This window comes from Panthera onca, chromosome D1 (assembly GCF_046562875.1).
Source record: "Panthera onca isolate mPanOnc1 chromosome D1, mPanOnc1 haplotype 2, whole genome shotgun sequence".
Classification (NCBI taxonomy): Eukaryota; Metazoa; Chordata; class Mammalia; order Carnivora; family Felidae; genus Panthera; species Panthera onca.
In genome coordinates this window covers 71780974-71802877 of record NC_138348.1, presented here as the reverse complement: position 1 = coordinate 71802877, position 21904 = coordinate 71780974, and the positions used below count along the sequence as shown (strand labels likewise).

General features: G+C 35.5%; 1 protein-coding gene across 4 annotated transcripts in view; it reads left to right on the top strand.

The window, feature by feature from the left end:
• The window catches only part of NOX4 (NADPH oxidase 4), a 167987-nt gene that overhangs the window by 77204 nt on the left and 68879 nt on the right, over window positions 1-21904 (top strand). For all 4 annotated transcript variants that reach the window (XM_078433013.2, XM_078433012.2, XM_078433015.2 and 1 more), the window contains one exon: window positions 11352-11412. In XM_078433013.2, coding sequence (XP_078289139.1) covers window positions 11352-11412 — 61 coding nt within the window. The remainder of the gene's footprint in view (window positions 1-11351; window positions 11413-21904) is intronic.

Genomic DNA, 21904 nt, shown 5'->3' with positions numbered 1-21904 from the left:
AGCTTCTTTCCGTGGCTAGCAGTTTCTGGGGAGGGGCCTCAGGAATGAGCTCTACAGGAAACAGTGGGGAGGTTGAGGAATTTTCAGCAGTGGGGGAGGTTGAGGAATTCGTGTTTTGAACCTGAAAATTGGGAAGTGGGGGGAGGAAGAAGATGTGAACAGTGCACCACCATTTCCACTACAAATGACATTTAAATGTATGTATTTAAATTATATATTTACATTCACTTATGTATTTATAAATACATTAAAAAGTATATGAAATATATATTTTGTGAAAAAATCTTACTTTTTTAAAACTTGAAATTATATATGAGACACATAAAAAATTTTAGTTTACCTAAATTCATTGAACTTAAAAATATTGTAGTCCAAGGAGGATTAAGAGGCACAAACTTCCAACTATAAAATGAATCAGGGGTGCCTGCGTCGTTCAGTTGGTTAAGCGTCTGACTCGACTTTGGTTCAGGTCATGATCTCATGGTTCGTGGGTTGAAGCCCCACATCAGGCCGTCTGTTGGCAGCATGGAGACTGCTTGGGAGTCTTTCTCTGCCCTTCCGCCACTTGTGCTTGCTCTGTGCCCTTTCTCAAAATAAATAAATAAACTTTAAAATAAAATAAAAGTCACAGGAGTAAAAACAGCGTAAGGAGTATTGTCAATAAGATTGTAATAACTTTGTATGGTGATGGGTGGTGGCTACTTTTGCTATGGTGAGCATTTTATAAAGTACATAATTGTTGAATTAGTGTTGTACACCTGAAACTAATATATCATATGTCAACTATACATCAATTAAAAAACAGTTTGTAGTCCAAGCACCAGATTTATTTGTTTGCTTATTGTTGGGGAGAGGGGATATCTAAAGCATAGATTCTTTAAGTGATCAAAGCAAGTAACACCATTGATGACAAAGTTAGATCCAGAATTCATGTTTTCAGGTTCTTCTCCCTCTTTGGGCCTTCATTGGCTTAAAGTCCAGGTAGAGTTTTACATGTTGTTCTTCAACTGTGTAATGGATCTTTAACAGTGTTTTCCTGTCATGCTCTATAATTGCCAAAGTTTGGATTTTCTACCCAAATGAATCTATTCTATTCTGGTTTTTTCTTTATTCTGTTCTTTAATCTATTCTTTTAAAGTATGCTTTCACCTAATTTATATATGTGAATCGGAGATGATTTTAAGAAGCCCAGGCTGGGGTGCTTGGGTGGCTCAGTTGGTTGGGCATAAGGCACTCAGTTCAGGTCTTGATCTTAGGGTTGTGAGTTCAAGCCCTGCATTGAGCTCCATGTCGGGCATGGAGCCTACTTAGAAAATGAATGAATGAATGAATACCAAAACTTAAAGTATGAAAACTACTGCTTACAATGAAATATAGCATCTGTTAATATTTAACTGAGATAGACATTAATTATGTTCAATAATATTTTTCATGGATTCTCAACTAAAGAAATAATGCAGAATCTGCTTTTTTATGGAATTGAAGTTTGCATGAATACCTCTATATCCTTCCGTTATTATTTTTAATCAGAAGTACACATGTGCTTTCCTGACATCTGTATTCTAAGTTGTGTGATTCATTATTTTTAAGCTGGGATAACCTGATTTCACATATTTTTCCATGAGTCAGAGGCAAGTCTAGCTGTTGGTTTGTTATTGTCTGTGCTTTTACATAGCAAGCCTGTACTTGCCATCATTTTTCTGCTTTGTAGTTTTAATCTCTTAACCAGTCATTTTGGGAATAGTCTTTCCAGTTTTCAATGAAAACCAGACAAGAATGGTCATGGATTCCTTAAAGATTGGCAAATTTTTTGTTATTATTATTTATTTAATGTCTTGGGTTTAAATACAACCAGGAAGTCTGCATCAGCTGTTTTGCTCTTGGGTCTTGCTTTCATTTGTGTAATTCTTAAAAAAAAATTGTTTTTCTCTAGCATTTCACAAATCTTTTGCTTGGGCAGCTTAGAAACTCAGCTGGGATAGATGATAGATTAGCAAAGCAACAAGGTACCTTAACCATAGACCAGACATGGTTGAAATTGCCCCAAAAAGGTCACTAAGGTTCATGAAACATAACAGGACATCTGAATTCCCTGAAAATTAAACATCTTCTAACTGCTGTAGTTTCATTTTTTTTTCCAGAGGTAAAGAAAATATTCCTTCAGTGCCTAATGAGAACCTGCATGATAAATGTGAACCTAAATAGGTCAATGTATTCAGAGAAAACCAGCTGTTTAATATTAAATTTGATTTATCCTATTGGTATTTTTAGATGCCTCCTTTTACCTAGGTACAAAAGAGAAAATTGTGAATAAAAGCTCCTTTCTTGACTCACATCTCCTTCCAGGTACATTTCCACTCATTTTCTCTTAAATCCACCAACTTTTTGCCCACAGCACCCTACAAAAACATTTTCAAGGTCAGCAGTGACCATGTTACTGCTGCGTCCAGTGGTCATTTCTGAGTCCTTGATGGAATTGACCTTTTAGCAGCATTTAGCACAGCTGATCACTTGCTTTATTGAAACACTTTTTTCATTTTGCTTCCAGGACATCCAATTCACCTGGTTTTTCTTCTCATTTTCTGGCCACTTTTACTCAGTGTCTTTTTGCTGTTTCTTGCCAATCCTACAAATTCTAAATATCAGAACAGTTCAGTGCCCATTCCTTGAACCCCCTGTCTTCTCTAGCTAAACTCATTTCTCTCGTGATCTCATGCAGTCTTACTGATGCATCTGTGTGCTGTCATCCCTCAAATGTATATTTCCAGCCCCACCTCCCAACTCTAAAATTCAAGCTCATGTATCCAGCTATTTTCCAGAAACTTCCATCTGGATGTCTAAAGGATATCTTAACATGTCTAAAACTGAACTCATAATCTTCAACCTCCCAAATCTGTTTCACCCACAATCTTTCCCACCTCAGTTAATTCCAGCTCCATTGTTCAGGTTGCCCATGCCGAAAACCTGGATATTACTTTTTTTTTTTTTTTTATATGTAGTTAGTAATCTGTCCACTCATGTTCTTAGTTCTGTCTTCAAAACATGTCCACCATTTCTGCCGTGGCCCCCTGGTCCAGTCTACTACCGTCTGGATAGCCTGCTAACTGATCTCCCTCTGCCTGCCCTTGCTCACCTGCCATTTAATCTTAAAGCAGCCGGAGTGACTATTTTAAAATGCAGATCAGATCATGTCATTTCTCTGCTCAAAATCAGCCAGTTTTCACCATGAGTTATACTTAATGCCTGTTGACTTGTAAGTGTATATATGTGTGTGCCCAAGTGTGTGCATGGAAGAGGGGAGGTCAGTGTGGCCATAACACACTAAGAAAAAGGAAGGATGGTAGGAGATAATATCAGAGAAGTCACGAGGAGTCAGCTTATGTAGGGTTTATAGGACATTGTAAAGATTCTGGACTTAGAGTGAGGAAGGGCCATTGGAGGCTTCTGAGTAGTGGAAGAGCATGATGAGACTTTTTCATAGGATTACTCTTGCTGCTGTGCTAAGAGTAGATGAAGGGAAATGAACAGAAGTGGGAAGACCAGTTAAGAGGCTGTTGTGGACATCTGGTTGAGGTATGATGATTGTTTGGATGAGGGTGGTGACAGTGGAAGTAGTGAGAAGTGGTCATTTTCTGAGTATATTTCAAGTTAGAGCTAACTGGATTTCTTTTTTTTTTTATGTTTGTTTATTTTTGAGAGTCAGAGACAGAGTACGAGTCAGGGAGGGACAGGGAGAGAAAGGGAGACATAGAATCTGAAGCAGGCTCCAGTTTCTGAGCTGTTATTAGCACAGAGCCCAACTCAGGGCTTGAACCCACAAACTGTGAGATCATGACCTGGGCCGAAGTCGAATGCTTAACTGACTGATCCACCCAGGCACCTCGATCTAACAGGATTTCTTGATAGATTGGGTATGGAATGTGCAATAGAAGAGTCAAGGTTATCTTCACAGTGTTTGGTCTGAGCAGCTGGGGCTGCATTGAGATAGGGAAGACCATGGAGAGAGCAAATCCCGATGAGCATTTGTAGAGCTTAGTTTTGGAATGTAAATTTGAGATGGCATTTAGTGTGCATTCATTAAATATTTGCTGGGCTATATAAGTAAATATAAATATAAATATTCATTAAATATTTGCTTTTGCTATAAAAGTAGCAAATATCAGCCCTACTTTCCACTGTGTGGGTTATTCCTGCATCTAGAGCCCCTTTTGTCCCACCTCCAATTGTCTTCGGGTTTGTGGAGGGGTAAGATGATTGTAGGGGTCAGATTATTTCACATACAGATAAGAACAGTTTCTCTTTCTCTTGTTTTTAATCATAACCTGAGGTCTTCTGTGAGCAAAAGGTGGGCTGCTTCTTTTGCTCTGAGGTCTATTGCTCTGAGGTCTTCTGTGAGCGAAAGGTGGGTTTACTTCTCAAGGTGACCCCACTTATGAAGGTAGTGGGGTTTCAGTTTCATCTGTTTCTTTCAGTCTGTTCCCCAGCCACCATGTCATCCACATTTCTCCATTACAGATTTTGTTGATACCTCTCCATTGTTGTTATCACACCCCATCTTATCTTTGCTGTTTTAGTTTGTTTTTATATCCCTCAACCACCATGTTAGTGTTTTGTTTTTATGAAAGAGTTGAGATAAATACACACATTCCATCACAGTTCATAAACATTTCACGTACATACTTTTCCAGGATCTGTCTGTTTTAAGATTGAGTATATTTTTTCATGCAAGTATGCAAGTAAACACTAATTTTTTTCTTCAAGTTAACAAAGAGACATTAAGACGTTGTATTTGTCAAAATGTTTGGAGTCACATGTTGCATTAATTGTAATGAGTTCTGTGCTCCTGGCTCATTATCTCTTCTCTTACTTTTAGACAATCCTTATTTGTGAAATTGCGTGAGCTCCTAGTATAGTCTCTGGAACACTTTGGACTCATTTGTTGAATGTATGAATAAATTATAGAAGAATTGCCCATTATTGAAGTCCTTATTCATTCTCAGGTTAATTCTCCAATACTTCACTGAATTGATATTTGAATGTATACCCACTATGGATAATATGCTATGGATATACAGTAATGACTTAGAAATAGGCCTTGATCTCACGACATTGCAAATGTATACTCATACAGAGAAAAAAATTACATACAGTTAAAGAGATGGACCATAATAAAGGGCACAGAAGTCAAATAATTTAGCGGGGGTCAGGGAAGTGAGGAATTTTCATGGCAGGGAAAATTAGGATTTCTTCATGAAAGTGGTAGCATTTCAGATGGGTCTTAACGAATTGCTAGTGTTCAATATGAGAAGTGGGAATGGAGGCTAGTAAGTGGGAAAGTGACGGGCAGGGAAATATATTAGCTGATCCATGTTGTCTTTGCTGGATTAGAGTGGTCAAAGAGGAACTTGCAATATAAAGTTGGAAAGAATTTGGAGCAGATGTGGTTGGCTATAGACTCTAGGAAAGAAAGAATGTGGGTGTTTTTCCTTAGGAGGACACAAAAGGTTAATCAATAGGAGATTGCTATAATCATACATTTTCCTTGGTAAGATTATTGTAAAGGACTTAAAAATTGATTGAATGTTGGCAGGAAGAGATACACATGATATTCCTCTGATATTTGAGCCCCTATTCTGATAAGGGCATGGGTTCTATGTTTGGACATAAAGGAATCAGAAAAGAGGGCAATATGGGAAGATACTGGGGTTTTTACATGTATTACATTTAGAGTGAATTTCAGGTGGGAATGTCTAACAGGGGTAGAAACTAGAGCTTTGGAAGAAGGGACTAAAAATAAGATCTGACACATTCTGTTCTGTGATCGTTTTCTGTGGTTTAACAAATTTGTTACATTGAAAATTTAGTTCTTAATATAGTAACATCCACTTTAGAATCATTTTTATTTTTTATTGCAAGGCTCTTGATTTAAAAACAAACACATTGTGGCTTTTAAATTTCTTTTCCATGTTGAATAAATCATTGTGCAGTGACATCATTTTTACATTTAGTTCTTAAATGTAAGATGATTACATAATATCTGTTTATATTTTTGTGGGGCTGTTATAAAATTATTAGTCATTTGAGTACTTTTAAAACTCAATGCCATAATGTACAAATAATTTGAAGGAAAACATTTTTACTCAAGGATATCAAAATAGAAACTCCTCCAGATCTGTTCTTACAAATTCTGTCACTTTATTTTCTTACCCTTAAAGTACGTGTTGTGTATTCTGGTGTATATATTATAGTCAACATAAGCCATACTCTTTGTCTTCATCTAGGAAACTTAAATGAGACTAAGTTGAGGGGCACCTGGGTGGCTCAGTCAGTTAAGCGTCTGACTTCAGCTCAGGTCATAATCTCACAGCTTGTGGGTTTGAGCCCCACATCAGGCTCTGCACTGACAGCACGGAGCCTGCTTTGGATTCTCTCTCTCCCTCTCTCTCTGCTGCTCCCCCACTCCTACATGTGTGCTCTCTCTCTTAAAATAAGGAAACTTAAAAAAAAAAATGATTTAAGTCTGAACTTTGAAGACAATGCCCCTTTTATCATCAAGCTTGGAATGGGTGGTAGTAGCCAAATGTGATACCAATCTGAATTCTTTTTATTTCTTCGGAAGCAAGTTGTTTATGTTTTGCATTCTGAAAGCTTACATAATTTCCCTTCACATTCAGAAATTTTTCCAAAATATTTCTAGGTTTAAATCTTTTTATCCCATTATATTTGATGGTTAGCAAATGCTTTAATATAAAAAAATGGCTTAAGATTATTGAAATTTATAGTCCTGGAGATGTTTATCACATTCACTCTATCCACCTCTTAGGTTTGATTACTTATATAGAATTAATATAACTGGATGGGGTGCCTGGGTGGCTTAGTCAGTTAAGCGTCCAACTTTGGCTCAGGTCATGATCTCATGGTTCATGAGTTCGAGCCCTGCATCGGGCTCTATGCTGACAGCACAGAGCCTGGGGCCTGCTTCGGATTCTGTGTCTCCCTCTCTCTCTGCCCCTCCCTGCTCACACTCTGTCTCTCTCTCTCAAAAAATAAATAAATATTAAAAAAAAATTAAATGAGACTAAGTTGAGACTCAGTAATGTATTATTGCTTACATTTTAAACTTTTAAAATATTTAAAATTATAAACATTATAAAGGCTAATAATAAATCTTAAAAGGGAGATATGTATGAAATGAATTCTCTTTTCTGTCTTCAGTTTTACTTCCCAGAAGTTAATATTCCTAATGCCATGTTATGTATTCTCTTCAACTTATTTCTATATATATAAAAAAATTCATATCTTTTTTTATATTAATAATGTGAACTTAAGTATGTATATTATCCTGTAACTTTTTAAACCGAAAACTTGTCATAAGTATATTTCCTTATTAAGCTTCTAGGAAAGTCAGAGAGCCATGGATATCTGTACTTTACTATTTCATCCTGTTGAGAAGTTTTCTAAACGCTATTAAAAAGATAGTGAAGAGGCTTATCTAGGAAGAAGTTGCCATGGCCGTTGTCAAAGAGGTTACTCTCTGTGTTCTCCTCTACAATTTTTATGCTTTCAGGTCTTACATTCAGATCTTTAATCCATTCTGAATTTATTTTCGTTTAAGGTGTAAGAACGTGGTCCAGTTTCATTCTTTTGCATGTTGCTCTCCAGTTTGTTATATATGCACAATGGAATATTACTCAGCCATAAAAAATAATGAAATCTTGCCATTTGCAATGACATGGATGGAGCTGAAGAGTATAATGCTAAATGAAATGAGTCAGAAAAAGACAAATAACATACTTCACACATATGTGGAATTTAAGAAACAAAACAAACAAACAAAGGGGGAAAAAAAAGAGAGAGACAAACCAAGAAATAGACTCTTAACTATAGAGAACAAACATTGTGGGATGGGTTAAATAGGTGATGGGGATTAAGAAGTGCACCTGTTGTGATGAGCACTGGGTGTTGTATGGAAGTGTTCAATCAGTGCATTGTACACCTGAAGCTAATATTATTCTAACTGGAATTTGAATAAAAACATAAAAAAATAAAAAAGATAGTGAGGAGACATTAAAGAATCACTACACTATGTTTTTAGCTATACTAGTGAATCTGAACATTATTTGTGCAAAGCTGCTAGAATGTGATTCTAAGATCTCCAGTCATTGTTTCAAACCACACATGCTGAAGTCATTCTGTGTGTTAATCTGTGCAGGCCTCCTTCAAATGTGAGGCGATATGATTGGACAAAGACAATGTTAAATCCTGTATTCTTATACCTAGCTAGTTTGAGAAAGTATCAGTAACATAAAGGCATCTTTCCCAGACTTTGAAAGAAACCATACTATGTTTTATCTGTTTGAAATCAGATCAACCTTAAAAACTATACTGATGCATTTGGCTGGCATCACATGAGGGAGGATTATAGGCTCCTACAGGACCTGAGGGGGTGTTAAACACCACATGCAATTATCTTTTGCAATGTTTACACTGAAAAATGGAATAGAGATATGAATATTTGGCAAGTTATATGTTTTCCTTTAGAGAATGAGATTAAATCAAATGCACACTCAGACTTACCAAAACTAACCTTTTTTGCTCTCTATTCTGATGCCTCCTTGACTTAGATCTTTTTTTAACCTAAGATGTAGTTCACAATGAGGGAATCATCAAGTGACATGTGGACAGATTGGTAGCTTGGGTTTTTGCTTTCTGGGAGCTACAACTTTTACTGCATTGAGGCTCTGGCCAGCCTTAAGTAGCAGGAAGTGAAAACAATGGCGGTGCCTGGGTGGCTCAGTTGGTTGACTTCAGCTCAGGTCATGATCTCCTGGTTTGTGAGTTTGAGCCCCATATCAGGCTCACTGCTGTCAGTGCAGAGCCTGCTCTGGATCCTTTGTCCTCTGCTCTCTTTGCTCCTCCCCCACTCATGCTCTCTCTCTCTCTCAAAAATGAATAAACATTACAAAAATTATGGGCAGTTTTTACAGATCACATCATCTTACTAAAGGTATGATCATTAAGATTTACTAGTTATAGAACTGATCTCAGAATTATTAAAAATAATTTTAATTTATAATAATTTTAATAGTATAATTTTAATAGTATAAATAAATATTATAATTTTAATAGTATAAATTTTATTTTATACTATATAAATTTATAGTTATAAATTTCAATAGTATAAATAAATTTTTATAATTTTATTTATAATTTTATAATTTTAATTATAATTTTAATAGTATAAATAGTACAATTTTATAATTTTATAATTTTAATTATAATTTTATAGTATAAATAATTTTAATAATTATAATTTTAATAGTATATATTATAATTTTAATAGTATAAATAAATATTTTATAAGTGTTTCTTTTTTAATTTTTATAGTGCTAACAATAATGATTCCATTAAAAACACTGATTGCAGATTCAGTGTCTCCCTCTCTCTCTGCCCCTCTTCCGTTAGCACTCTGTATCTCTCTGTCTCTCAAAAATGAATAAAAACATTAAGAAAAATTTAAAAAAAAACCCACTGATTGCAGAGCAGTAGTTTGGAAATTCCATGTCACATTATTTCCCAATCCTGAACTTGATCACATACTTTTTATTAGTTTATGATTTGCTATGACCAAATGAATAATACCTACCTTTTTATTTTAGTGTTTTCACTGGTTTCCAAGCTACCTTTTTTGACTGTGAGTTCTTTATGTATCTCCGTGGTGTGTTTATCTTCCCTTATTTCCTGTCCTTCTAGCACCCCAGTGTGACCTACATTAGTTGATTGACAAAGTGAATTTGAGGGTATTGGATTTGCTCTATTGCAACCCCTTGTCTATCTCAGGGCCCACCGAACCACATTGGTGCTTTGATTTCAGCCCATATTTCTTCTTCATTCTTATTGTTGTACATTATTCTTGTAATCTTCAACAAATACTTTTCTCCCTCCTACTCCATTTGATCTCTCGTGCTTACCTTAGTGGAGAGAGCGACTTGCCATAGTTAAGAACTATGTAGTCAGACAGACATGGGTCCAAATTCTGTCTTGTCTTCTTACTAGTTGTATGACTGGGCAAGTTAATATTTTTAAGTCTCAGTTAATTCAGTTTCCTTCGATATAAAGGACAGCTCACCAGGGTTATTGTGAGATTTTGGAAATAAAGCACTTAGCCCTGCCCTTGGTACGTGGTATTCAAGGGAAGCTTGGTAGTCACAGGTTTGAGAAGTTAGTGTTGGAAAGGGGAACTAATTTCTGTAAAAATCAGGAAAGGACAGGTATTGTGTGGTAATAAAGGGATGTTTTAGGAGGTAGGACAGTTGAAAGAGCATATATCATACAGTTAAAAATAATAATGTATATAAAGTTCTTATCCATAACTCTCAGGTTAGATGTGTTTTCAGAATTCAGAATTTTGTAGATTTTAAAAGGTATGTATATTTCATATATTACATAAGATCTCTAGCAGGATATGGGGTAACATTCTTAAACAAATGGATATTTATGTAGGAAACACTTATGTATGAATTTTTATACAGAAGTATTAGCCTCCCATCATTATCTCCCATAAATTCAAGTTAGATAGTGACACCCAGTGAATTATGAAAAAACGTACTGTTACAATTTTTGAATCTTGGGGTTATGGATAAGTGTTTGGGGTTCTGAAAAATAAAAGGAGATTCTGCATTTTCTTATTGTGAGCCAAAAAGTACCATGTGGGTGTTTTCTGTATTTCCTGAACATGAGGCCATGGGTACTTTTCTTACTTCCAGTACCCATGGCTCATTCTCCTTCCCAGATACCCTTGCCAGTTCACTCCAGATTTATTTCTTCTGAGAATTAAGGGAGGGAGTGAAATACAACTCTCTCTGTAGGAGTTTCCTTGTTGGACGTGGAAAATTTAGGTCACATTGAGAAATATTTCTTTTCTTTATTCCTGAAATTTGTTAAGATGTAAAGTGTATAATAATATCTGGGGAGAAAAAGACGTTACAATCAGTCTCCATTTCTTCCTTTGTGGTTAAAAGCCATGTCCTCTGAAATATTTTAATTCAAAAAGTATTTGGCAATATTTGTCTTTAGATGTGATATCCTAACAGTTTTAGACTATGCATATTTTACCTTTTTGTCTAAATACTTAGGAGCTTTTAGAGAAAGATATATTGTCTTATTAACTGGTTGACGTTGCTCTTTTTTTCACTAACGAGGATCTATATGGATTTTCAGTTCATTCCTTCCTATTTTCTATTGACTTGGGGAATTTGCTATGAGAATGAAAGTTGTAATTAAATCATAGTTTGGTCATACATAACTGTTAATCAGAATTGATTCTACTATTTTATTTTATTTTTTTTTAGTGTCCTACTAAAACCAAAGCAACATTTGGTGTCCACCTCAAAATAGTAGGAGACTGGACAGGTATGTAGAATATAGAGTTTTAAGATACATGCTTTGAAAATAATGGGTCATATAATAGTTTGCATGTGTTTAAGTAATAGAACTACCAACATATTTAGATGTGTATATGTTCTCAGGCTGTGGTTTTGTTTTCTTTCTTTGCTTATTCAGTTTTGGCATTCACATTTTCTTTTTGTAGGATGAATTTTTGCAATTCAAATACCTTCGATATCAATAATTGTTAATAATGTATTGTTTTCTCTGCAAATCATTGGTTTCTGCCTACTTGTCAGATGCACTGGCAATAGAAGGAACAATGAAATGCATGTTTTAGAAAACATGATTTTAAAATTAATGGTTGGTTTTACTCTCAAAATAATCAACACCTGCGATTGAGATCACATAAATTATGTTTCAGTTCTTACATGATCTTTCTGTGGTATTACCTATGTGTACATAGCAATTACACAGCATCTTTGGAATAATGGTCATTTTTAATAGCAAGTCTATTGATGGATGATATGTTATTTATTCAATAAAAACTTTTGTGTTATCCGAGAGATGCATTGTATTAAGAGTTCTGAGTAAATAAAAAGAAACATTATTCATTCGTCTATTCCCTTGGTTCAACAGAGTAACTGACAAGTGAGTGCTCAGTATATATTAGCTTATTGGCTAGTTGTTTGGTTGCTCAGGGAAAGGATGTAGGTATAAACATGAATGTAAGTATAAATAAAAATATTTTCGAATAGAATGCTAAACTAGGAGTTGGTTTGTGAAAACTACAGGGAATCAGCAAAAGGTAGATTCAGTGTAGTCTAGGGTTATAGGAGCTTTACAGAGAAGATAGTATTTGAGCCAAACCTTGAAAATCACACAAGTGAAGTAGGTCATTTAAGTAAAATTCACAGCATTGTCAAAAATCAGAGAAGGTAATGAGTAAACCATATTTGAGAAAGGTGTGTCAATCAGCTTAGCAGAAGCAAAGATTTTGTTCTGGGGAATACTATGGAATATCCATTTAGAGTCAGCTTGGTAAAGATTTTGAATGCCTTAACAAGATATTAAAATAACTTAGAGGTGCTAGAGAACGTTTGAAAGATTTAGAGCATCATAAAAAAATAGTATTTAATAATTTGCCAGTTAGATAGGTTAGAATCAAGGAAAGACTAAGGCTGGAAAACAGAGAAGAGTCAGTGGGGAGGGGTGGGAATGGGTATAGGACTCGAAGGAGTGGTTTTAAAAGCACAGGTTTGGGAAATTAGCATTGGAAAGGGGGGGCTAATTTCTGGAAAATCAGTAAAGAACAAGATATTGTGTAATAAGAAAGGGATATTTTAGGAAGGACAGTTGAAAGAGCTTATACAGTTAAAAAAATAATAATGTGCATAAATTCTTTGTCTATAGAACAGGTAGCCAGCTTGGAATTGGAGACTTAATGAAAATGGAGAAAATATGCAACATAGTATTTAATGGGAAAACAATGAAATTAATCAAAAGAGCTTTGAGCAGTAATGACCTATGGAACTGTGAAACATCAGGCTTAAGTATAGTTTAATACAGTCTAGCTCCATCCATGTATTATACCAAGTGAAATAAGTCAATCAGAGAAAGACAAATACCATGTGATTTCACTCATATGTGGAATATAAGAAATAAAACATGAACACAGGGGAAGGGAAGGACAAAAAGAAAGAGAGAGAGAAAGGGAGAGAGAGAGGGAGGGAGGGAGAAACCATAAGAGACTCTTAAAGATAGAAAACAAATTGAGGTTTGATGGAGGAAGGTGGGTGGAAGATGGGTGATGGGCACTAAGGAAGGTACTAGTGATGAACACTGAGTGGTGTATGTAAGTGATGAATCACTAAATTCTATTCCTGTAACAAATATTGCACTGTATGTTAACTAAAATTAAAATAAAAAATAGATAAAGTTTATTTTATTGCACTCAAGAAAATATCATGGTAGCCTCTTATTAGAAAAACACTGGTGTAAAAGAAAAGTGCTTGTGTAGTATAAAAATAGTAATTCTCATGATAAGCCCAGAACTAGGGGATATAATCGCAGCTGTTTTTCACCCGTTTGACAAATGAAGAAAGAGCAAAGTTCTTCTCTGGTAAGAATCCCAATAAAGTAAGAATTAGCTTCAGTAACAAATGGTAATCACTTAAATTCCAAAACTGAAGGGCAGCACATTGAAGATATAATTGAATTTATCATGGTAAGGAGAAACTTCATGATAGATTATTACTGGCTATTGTTGTTGAGTTTCTTTATAAAGTTATTTTCTATTGTCAGTAGCTCATTAGAATAAATGATTATCTCATCATTTATTTCAATCTTTTCTATTAGGAACACTTAATAGTTTTAATTTTATCTTCCTATTTTATGTACTGTGCCATTGAGAGAGAAAACAGATCATTCTATTCAGAGTTTAGTTCCAGTCATATGCTTTTCAATTAATAGACCTTCTTCGTTGTTGATTTTAAATATTTGTTAACTTGGAAAAAAATGTCAAGCATTCATGCATAGAACCCCTAAATAATTCTGCCACTATCTGGCACTTTAGTTCAAAAACAAGGTTTAGCTGCCTTAAAACAATGGAATTATAATTATGGAAGGAAAACTGGGGACATTACTCCTAAGATCAAGGATCATTGGATTTGTTCTAAAAGAATTGACTAAAACTCAGTATTAAGAGCAGTAAGGGTAGGAAATACCAAAGGGGTGTGTAACAAGTAGAATACCAGAGGTTTGCTTTTCCAAACTGACAGATATATTTTATAGTTACTTTTTCTTCCCTGAAATATGTTCTGCCCTGGGCAGGCCTAAAGAACAGGTTTAAGACTGCCCCATGGATGATCTTTCTAAGACTAATCAATGATACCCAGCAGTAGAGTGACCAAGAAGCAATCAAAGCAGCTACATAGCACAGGACAAGTCTGGCTTTTATTTATTTATTTATTTATTTATTTATTTATTTATTTATTTACATTTTAGAGAGAGAAGGAGAGAGAACATGTACGTGGAGGAGGGGCAGAGGGGGAGAGAATCATAAACAAGCTCCACACTCAGCATGCAATCTGATACAGGGCTCAATCCCATGACCCTACAATCATGACCTGAACTGAAATCATCAGATGCTCAACCATCTGAGCCACCCAGGCACCCCAACTAGCTTTTTATTTTAACCAGGTCTCTGTTGTACTTCTGAAATGTGGGAAGAACTCATTAAGTTTGGAAGACTCTTCAAACCTCTTAAACACATTTCAGGTTTTTTCTTTAAATGATGGGAATAGAGGGGGTAGAGTGAATTACTCAAGTGGATTTATCTTTGACTTAACATTTTGTTGCTTTTCTAGAATAAGTCATGCTTTCCAATTTCAAATGCATGGTTACAGATTGCCTATTGGCTTGATTACCATTCTAACTATCCAAAATTGTTTTGTTACTTTTTACATGAGATGTCATTACTATTGAATAATGTCTGAGATCATGTTAAACTATTGGGTATTTTAATGGCCTAGATAGCAACTTACTCTAGAGAGGTTTAAGTTTTACTACAAAACCTTTTTATACATAATATCTGCATTCCAATTAATCTGAAAATTTTGTCATTTTTCCATTCAGTAATTAATGGATTGACAAGTGGATAAATATGCAACAGAGGGCTTATTGTATGTATCACAGAACAGCTTTTCCTTGAATCTTGGGTATTCATTTCCATATTGTCTATTGAAAAATCTTGCTACAGTCAGAAGATATGGTTGACTTTGAAGACTAAAAGTAGGAAAACAAGGCCATGTGACATCATGAATTTGCCTTGATTACATAATACATTGATACTCACAGAACAAGTAACCTTACAGTTTTAGTTAAAGATTAGGCCAGAGCAAGAGGTGATAATTCTCTCTAGACATGTTTTATACTTCATCTAGCTGCTTGTTTATGAAAAGATTAAAACAATATGTGTGATGTATTAAAAGTATTTTTTTTCATTTGGGGAGTTCTTTATAAGTCAGATTATGACTGTATGAATTATAATAATGTTTTTATTTTATTAAAAGAATGGGTTTTGAACAACTGTGGTATCCACCTTACACTATATGTATCTGTGAATGGCTTTTAATTGCTGTAAGAAAAGCAAAAAATTAAAAATACTCCTATTGAATACCAATACTATTTTAGAGAACATGCACCCAAAAAACTAGATTCCAAATAAGTTTGAGTAAACTGACCTTTTTGAACAGCACAGATCATACTTGCACATATGAAATATCATGGATCTTACATAGTGCATATTCACACAGTGTAAACTTTAGTTCAAGCCCAAAATAAGTATGAATTATCAATTCACTCAAGCCCAAAATAAGTATGAATTATCAATTGCTGTACAAAGGAGTGACTAGAAATACTCTTTTTGTTGTTGATATGACTAGCAAATTACAGTGGTTAGTCATTTGTGGAAAATAACATTTAGCCTATTTGTTACTTTGGCTAATACTGAAATATAAACACCTACTGGATACCAGACACTGCACTGTGTCCGGAGATACAGAATTGACCAACACAGATAAGGTATCTGCACCTATAAGGACTATATTCTAGTCAGTAGAGATCTCCAGTAAACAAAAAACCAAATCAATGTATAATATGTTAGATAGTGATAATGCTATGAAGAAAAATAAAGGTAAGAGAGTAAGAATGATGAAGGGTAGGAGTGCTGTTTTAGATGGGGTGTTTAGTTACATGCAAGGAGATGAGGGAATAAGTCAAGTGGATTTCAGGAAGAAGTGTATTTAGAGTACGCAAAGAGAAAGTACAAAGTCCCTGAGGCGGTAATAAGTTTGGATATTCAAGGAACAGCAAGGAAGCCAGTGGGTCTGGAATAGAGACAGTGAAGGGGTGCGTAATAGAAAATAGATCAGAGAAGTGAGCAGGGGATTGGACACTATAGACTGTAGGAAACCTTGTAGTTTTTAAAATTTATTTATTTAAATTCAAGTTAGTTAACATACAGTGTAGTATTGGTTTCAGGAGTAGAACCCATTGATTCATCACTTACCTATAACATCCAGTGCATTTTTATGTGATTGAGAAAAAAGGTATGGTTTTGAAATCTAAATCTGAATCATCATCCATTTTGTTTTAATACATACTACCTAGTGGTTGTCAGGCTAAGGTTATTTATTTATTTATTTTAAATGATTGAGTTTAGGGAGAAGGAAGAAAAAGTGGAGCTTCAGAGCATTGCAGAAAACAGGTCAAACTTTTTATTGGGGTGGGGAATGTATCATCATTTTAGAGATGATTCAGTAGTGTTTTTATCTTCTGCCATATGGTGCTGGTTTACAGGTTCTGGTAGCTTAGGGTCCCATTAGCGTAGCTTCTTTCTACTTTCTGGATTTCTCCATTGTTTTTGATTTAGCTTCAGTACTTCCTTCACCTAAGTCATTAGTTCCCTGTATTAAATTCCTTTCACTTAAATCGTGAAGAGTTCACTTAAATCATTCTTGGTTTTGGTTGGATTTGGAGGTCAGCAAAGCCTTTTTGAACAGAACTCTGAATCTGGAGAAGTAATAATGGGGAAGATAAGAGGACATGTAAAACCCTGAGGCAGTCCAATGTTTGTGTTCAAGGACCAGTTAAAAGTGGAATGTTGTAGGAAATAAAATCAGAGAATACCCATGGACTGGATATGGTAGGCTCTTATAAACTTCAATTTTATTATAAATGTTATAGAAAATCATTGAAGGATTTTGACTTGGGTCTGACTCACATTTTAAAATGGTAACTGTGGCTGCTGTATAGAGAATATGATAGGGGTAGACAAGAGTGGGAATTAGAAGATGAGTTAAGAGAGAACCTCTTGCCACTGTCTAGACAAGAGAAGGTGCTGGTATGCGTAGGGTGATGGTGACTGGGTCATGAAGAGTGGGTGGATTCTGAGGGTATCTCACAGCTGTTGTTGAGGGACTGGAGGTGGGATGTAACAAGAGTTAGGAATCAAAGACAATTTAAGGTATTTAGTATCAATAGGTAAGTGGACAGTGCTTCTGTGTATTGAGATAAAGAACATTGCAGCATATCAGAGGCACAAGAGTGGACATTCAAATTCAGTTTTGTACATTTTAAATTTGAGATGCCTCTTAGACTTTCAAAAAGTAACGTTGAATAGGTCTTTACACGTGTGAGTCTGGAGGTCAGAGTAGAGATCCAAACTGGAGAATTATTATTATGTTCATGGATCTAAAGATACGAAGTTGGGTAGTAATTCTCATCTATGTAAGATTTATATACATTTTAATGTACATTTTTATATATTTTACATTGTATATATTATATATCGACATTATATGTATTTGCACTGTATACCATTACATTAATATATCTTTTATAGAATTTATGTACATTTTATATGCCTGCTTTACATTCTTAAAATGCAATTACAGATATTATGTACACAAATAACTTATAAAAACCAATATAATGTCCTAACCTTAATATAAAGGAGCTATTAAGATAAAGTAATTTATAGTAAATGATTTACATTTCATATTTAAATTTTCAAGCATGACTATATTAGAAGTCATAATGAAATAGGTGACTTAAACCGCATATAAGATGATCATGAATAAGACACTTCTAAATATAGAATCCCAATACAACTGAAATACTATGAGCACTGTTTTCTTTATGGTGTGATTTTACAAAATAGTGAACTTCTTTTGGTTAAATTCTAGTCACAATAATTTACAATATTACTTCAGTGTACAGGGTGGTTGCAATCTTGGGAGTTTTGGCACATATTTAGGTCATACAAAACCTTTGCATTTTTTATCATTATAAATGAGTTTTTCATTTATGTGAATGTCTAGCAAGTCATATGAAAAGCATGCAGGAAGTGAGACAATTCCTGATGTTTAATGTCTCTGATCCCTACCCTCTAAATTTTAGTAACCACTGATCATCATTGTGAGATCCAAATTACCTCCCCAAATTCTCAAAACTACTCCTACGAAGTGGCACTGTCCTGTCAAGAGTAACTACTTTAAGAAATGTGTGTAGAGGGGAGCCTGGGTGGCTCAGTTGGTTAACCATCCAACACTTGATTTCAGCTCAGGTCTTGACTTTATGGTTTGTGAGATCAAACCTTGCATCAGGCTCTGTACCAACAGCATGGAGCCTACTTGGGATTCTCTCTCCCTCTCTCACTGCCCCTCCCCTGCTTGCGTGCTCTCTCTCACTCTCTCTCAAAATAAATAACTTAAAAACAAGGAAACGTGTATAAATAGAGAAGAACTATAACAGAGCCCTGAGACTTTTAACGTGTAGAGTCCAGCAAAAGTGACAAAGAAGGAATGGCCTCTGAGGAAAGAGGGAGAGTTTGAATCCTGGACAGAATAGGGCAATATTAAAAAAAAAAAAAAAAAAAAGAAAGAAAAAGAAAAAGAAAAGAAAGAAAGAAAAAAGCATTGATCAATTGAAACAAATGCTACTGAGAAGTGGAGTAGAGTGAGGGCTGAATAAAGACACTGGGAGCTGTGTTTTTAATGAAGTATTGGGAACAGAAGTCTGTCTGAAGTAGGCTCAAGAGATAGCAAGAGAAGTAGAGATGGTCCATATAGACAAATCCAGAGATATGTTGGGGGCAGCTGCTATGAGTTCATTGGGTCATTGAATGCTTCTCTTCCAACTTTGTTAAGTGAGGTCATGTTTGACAGCTTTAAAATCATCCACAGTGTATTTATTCCACAGAAATTGACAGACATCATAAAATAAGGATTTAAGAAATGTTTTTAAAGACTTGCCTGTTAAGTATTTGGCAAAACACTACTGGACAAATTCTAAGGAGTTTTGATATAAATGAAATAAAGAAATAAGTCAGTAGCTGAAGGAAGGAGGATATAGAGACAAGGCAGATGTGAGAGCACATACAACATAAATACAGGTACATACACACACACACACATATATTTAATGTGAACTATTGTAATATGTTTACATACTTTGGGGAACAATGAGTAATGAGAATGAAGTAGAGGGAAAGAGCAAAGTCCACAAGGGCCTTTTAATGCATTTCACAGAAATTGGATTTCAATGTGCAAGGGGAGGAATTGACCGTAGATAAGGCATTAGGCAGTTCATGCTTCATAACAGATTGGAAGACAGAGAAGATGGTTCCAGAGCATGGCTACCAATGGATTGGTAGGCTTGGATTGGGAAGTGTGGGATTTCTCTTCTGGTTTCTTCTGTTTCCTTGGTGAAAAAATAGTAAGCTTATCACTGAGACTGAGGATGTGGGAAGATATGTTGAATTTTGAGGAGGAGGAAGTAAATTGATGAATGAAGCATGGTAGCCCTTCTGAGATATGCCAGTAGGCCTACTAAGATATGTGGTCCAAAATTTAAGTGAGACAACTTAGAATAATTGTGAGTTTTTTCCCCAGGATAGCTGGTCTTCAGATTAGCTGCTGAGCAGGTAGGGAGATGGTGGTGTTGGATTTTACCAGCGTTGGTCCACTTCTGACTGAATTCGCTACAACTGTCACCTCCAATTCATTCTCTGCAGTGCAGCCAAAGACACTTCAAAGCCTGAATCACATTAAATCACTTCTCTTCAATCACTTTAATAGCTTCCCATTGTTCCTAGGATAAAGATAAAAAAATCCTCATAGTGGCCTAGAAGGGCTCCCTGCTCTGGCCCTGACCTACCTCTCATCTTGATTCAATTTGTTTCTTCTTCTTTACACTATAGCAGCACTGGCCTTTTGGTTCCTTTTATTTTGCTTGTTTCCTCCCACCCCATGTCTGTCCTGATCCATATGTTTACAGTACTCTTCAGCATCCTGCTCACCCCTACCCATACATGTACCTGGGATCTTTAGACCACAGCTCAAGAGTCTTCTTCTGAGAAGCATTCTAGACACCTCAATTTTAGGTGTTTGTTATAGGCTGCTATATTTCTTTCCTTCTTAAATTTTTTTTTAACATTTATTTATTTTTGAGAGACAGTGAGACACAGCATGAGTGGGGGAGGGGCAGAGACAGAATCCAAAGCAGGCTCCAGGCTCTGAGCTGTCAGCCCAGAGCCCGACGTGGGGCTTGAACTAAGGTACCGCGAGATCATGACCTGAGTGGAAGTCAGATGCTTAACTGACTGAGCCACCCAGGCGCCCCATGCTATATTTCTTTCTTTAAGAGCAGTTATCTCTGTTGATAACTATATATTCAAAGTGTTATCATTGGTGTAGTGAGTTTCCTCCAATAGACTAAACCTTTTTAGGGTAGGGGGCTGTATTTTTTTTATGTTTACCATTATATTCAAAGGCCTCTTAAAATGCTTGTTCATGGTACATGTAATTATTTGTTAAGAAAAGGAATGAAGAGAGGGAGGAAGGAGAAAAGCAAGCAAGGAGGCAGGCAGGCATATCCCCTGCTTTACTAACACCCCCAACCTATTAGGGACAGGAGTCAAATACATAAACAAAGTGTAATGCTGTACTCCCCCAAAATGGAGGGTACAGATGCTTCTGGGAGGGGAATTTAGGAGGCTTTCTGGGCCAAGCAGTGTCAGGGTAAACAGGATTTGTCCAGGGTAGGAGATTATTCCAGGGAAGGAGATAGCTTGAATAATGGCTCAGAGGTGTGAACTATCATGAAATGTGAGGAAAATGTCATGGGTTTGTGAGGCCAAGCTGGGATGGTATGCAAAAGCCATGTCATGGAGGAGCTTGTAGGAACTGCTGAGAAGTTTGGTCTTTTTTTCCCTAAAGATGTTGGTGAAAATTTGAAGGGCTTTAAATAGGAACTAAAGTAAAATTTGCACTTTATATGGATCACCTTGCTGGTATTATACAGATTGAAAAGAAGAAAGATCAGGTTAGAAGCAAAGACACCAAATTGAAGATTTGTAATATTGTCTAGGAAGCTGAGGAGATAAAAAATTCTATTGAGGGAATGATCTATGGTGTCCAATTTAATAGGGCCAAACAATAACTATGGGAGAACAACAACTATGGGATTACTGCCAACTTTATAAAACTTATTGGGAAAATGCAGGGGAGAAGTTTGGGGATGGTATAGATTGCTGTGAATTACTGAGTATATTAGAGACCAGTAAATTGAGAAAATTAGTGTGCAAAAAGAAGCATATAGCAAATAGGCTTATTTCTAAATTCTTCCTATTTCTAAATTCTCCCAGATCTCTGAGAGTGACTGAATTTATAGTGTGGTCTGGCCTGTGATTCGTAGGAGGAGATAAGTAGCAAATACATATGCAATTCCTTGTGTATTTATCTAGGTGATTCTGGGTCAGGATGAGGATTAACATATTATGTCTTAATGTATATATTACATGTATAAGGGAACACTAATTCTGGTCTGATGTGAGTCTATGTGGAAATCATTGAGGACAATTAGTTAATTTGATGGCATTTGATATAATGCATTTGCTATCATAATATAATAAATAATTCAATAAATATAAACTGGGGTTAAATTTCACATTCCA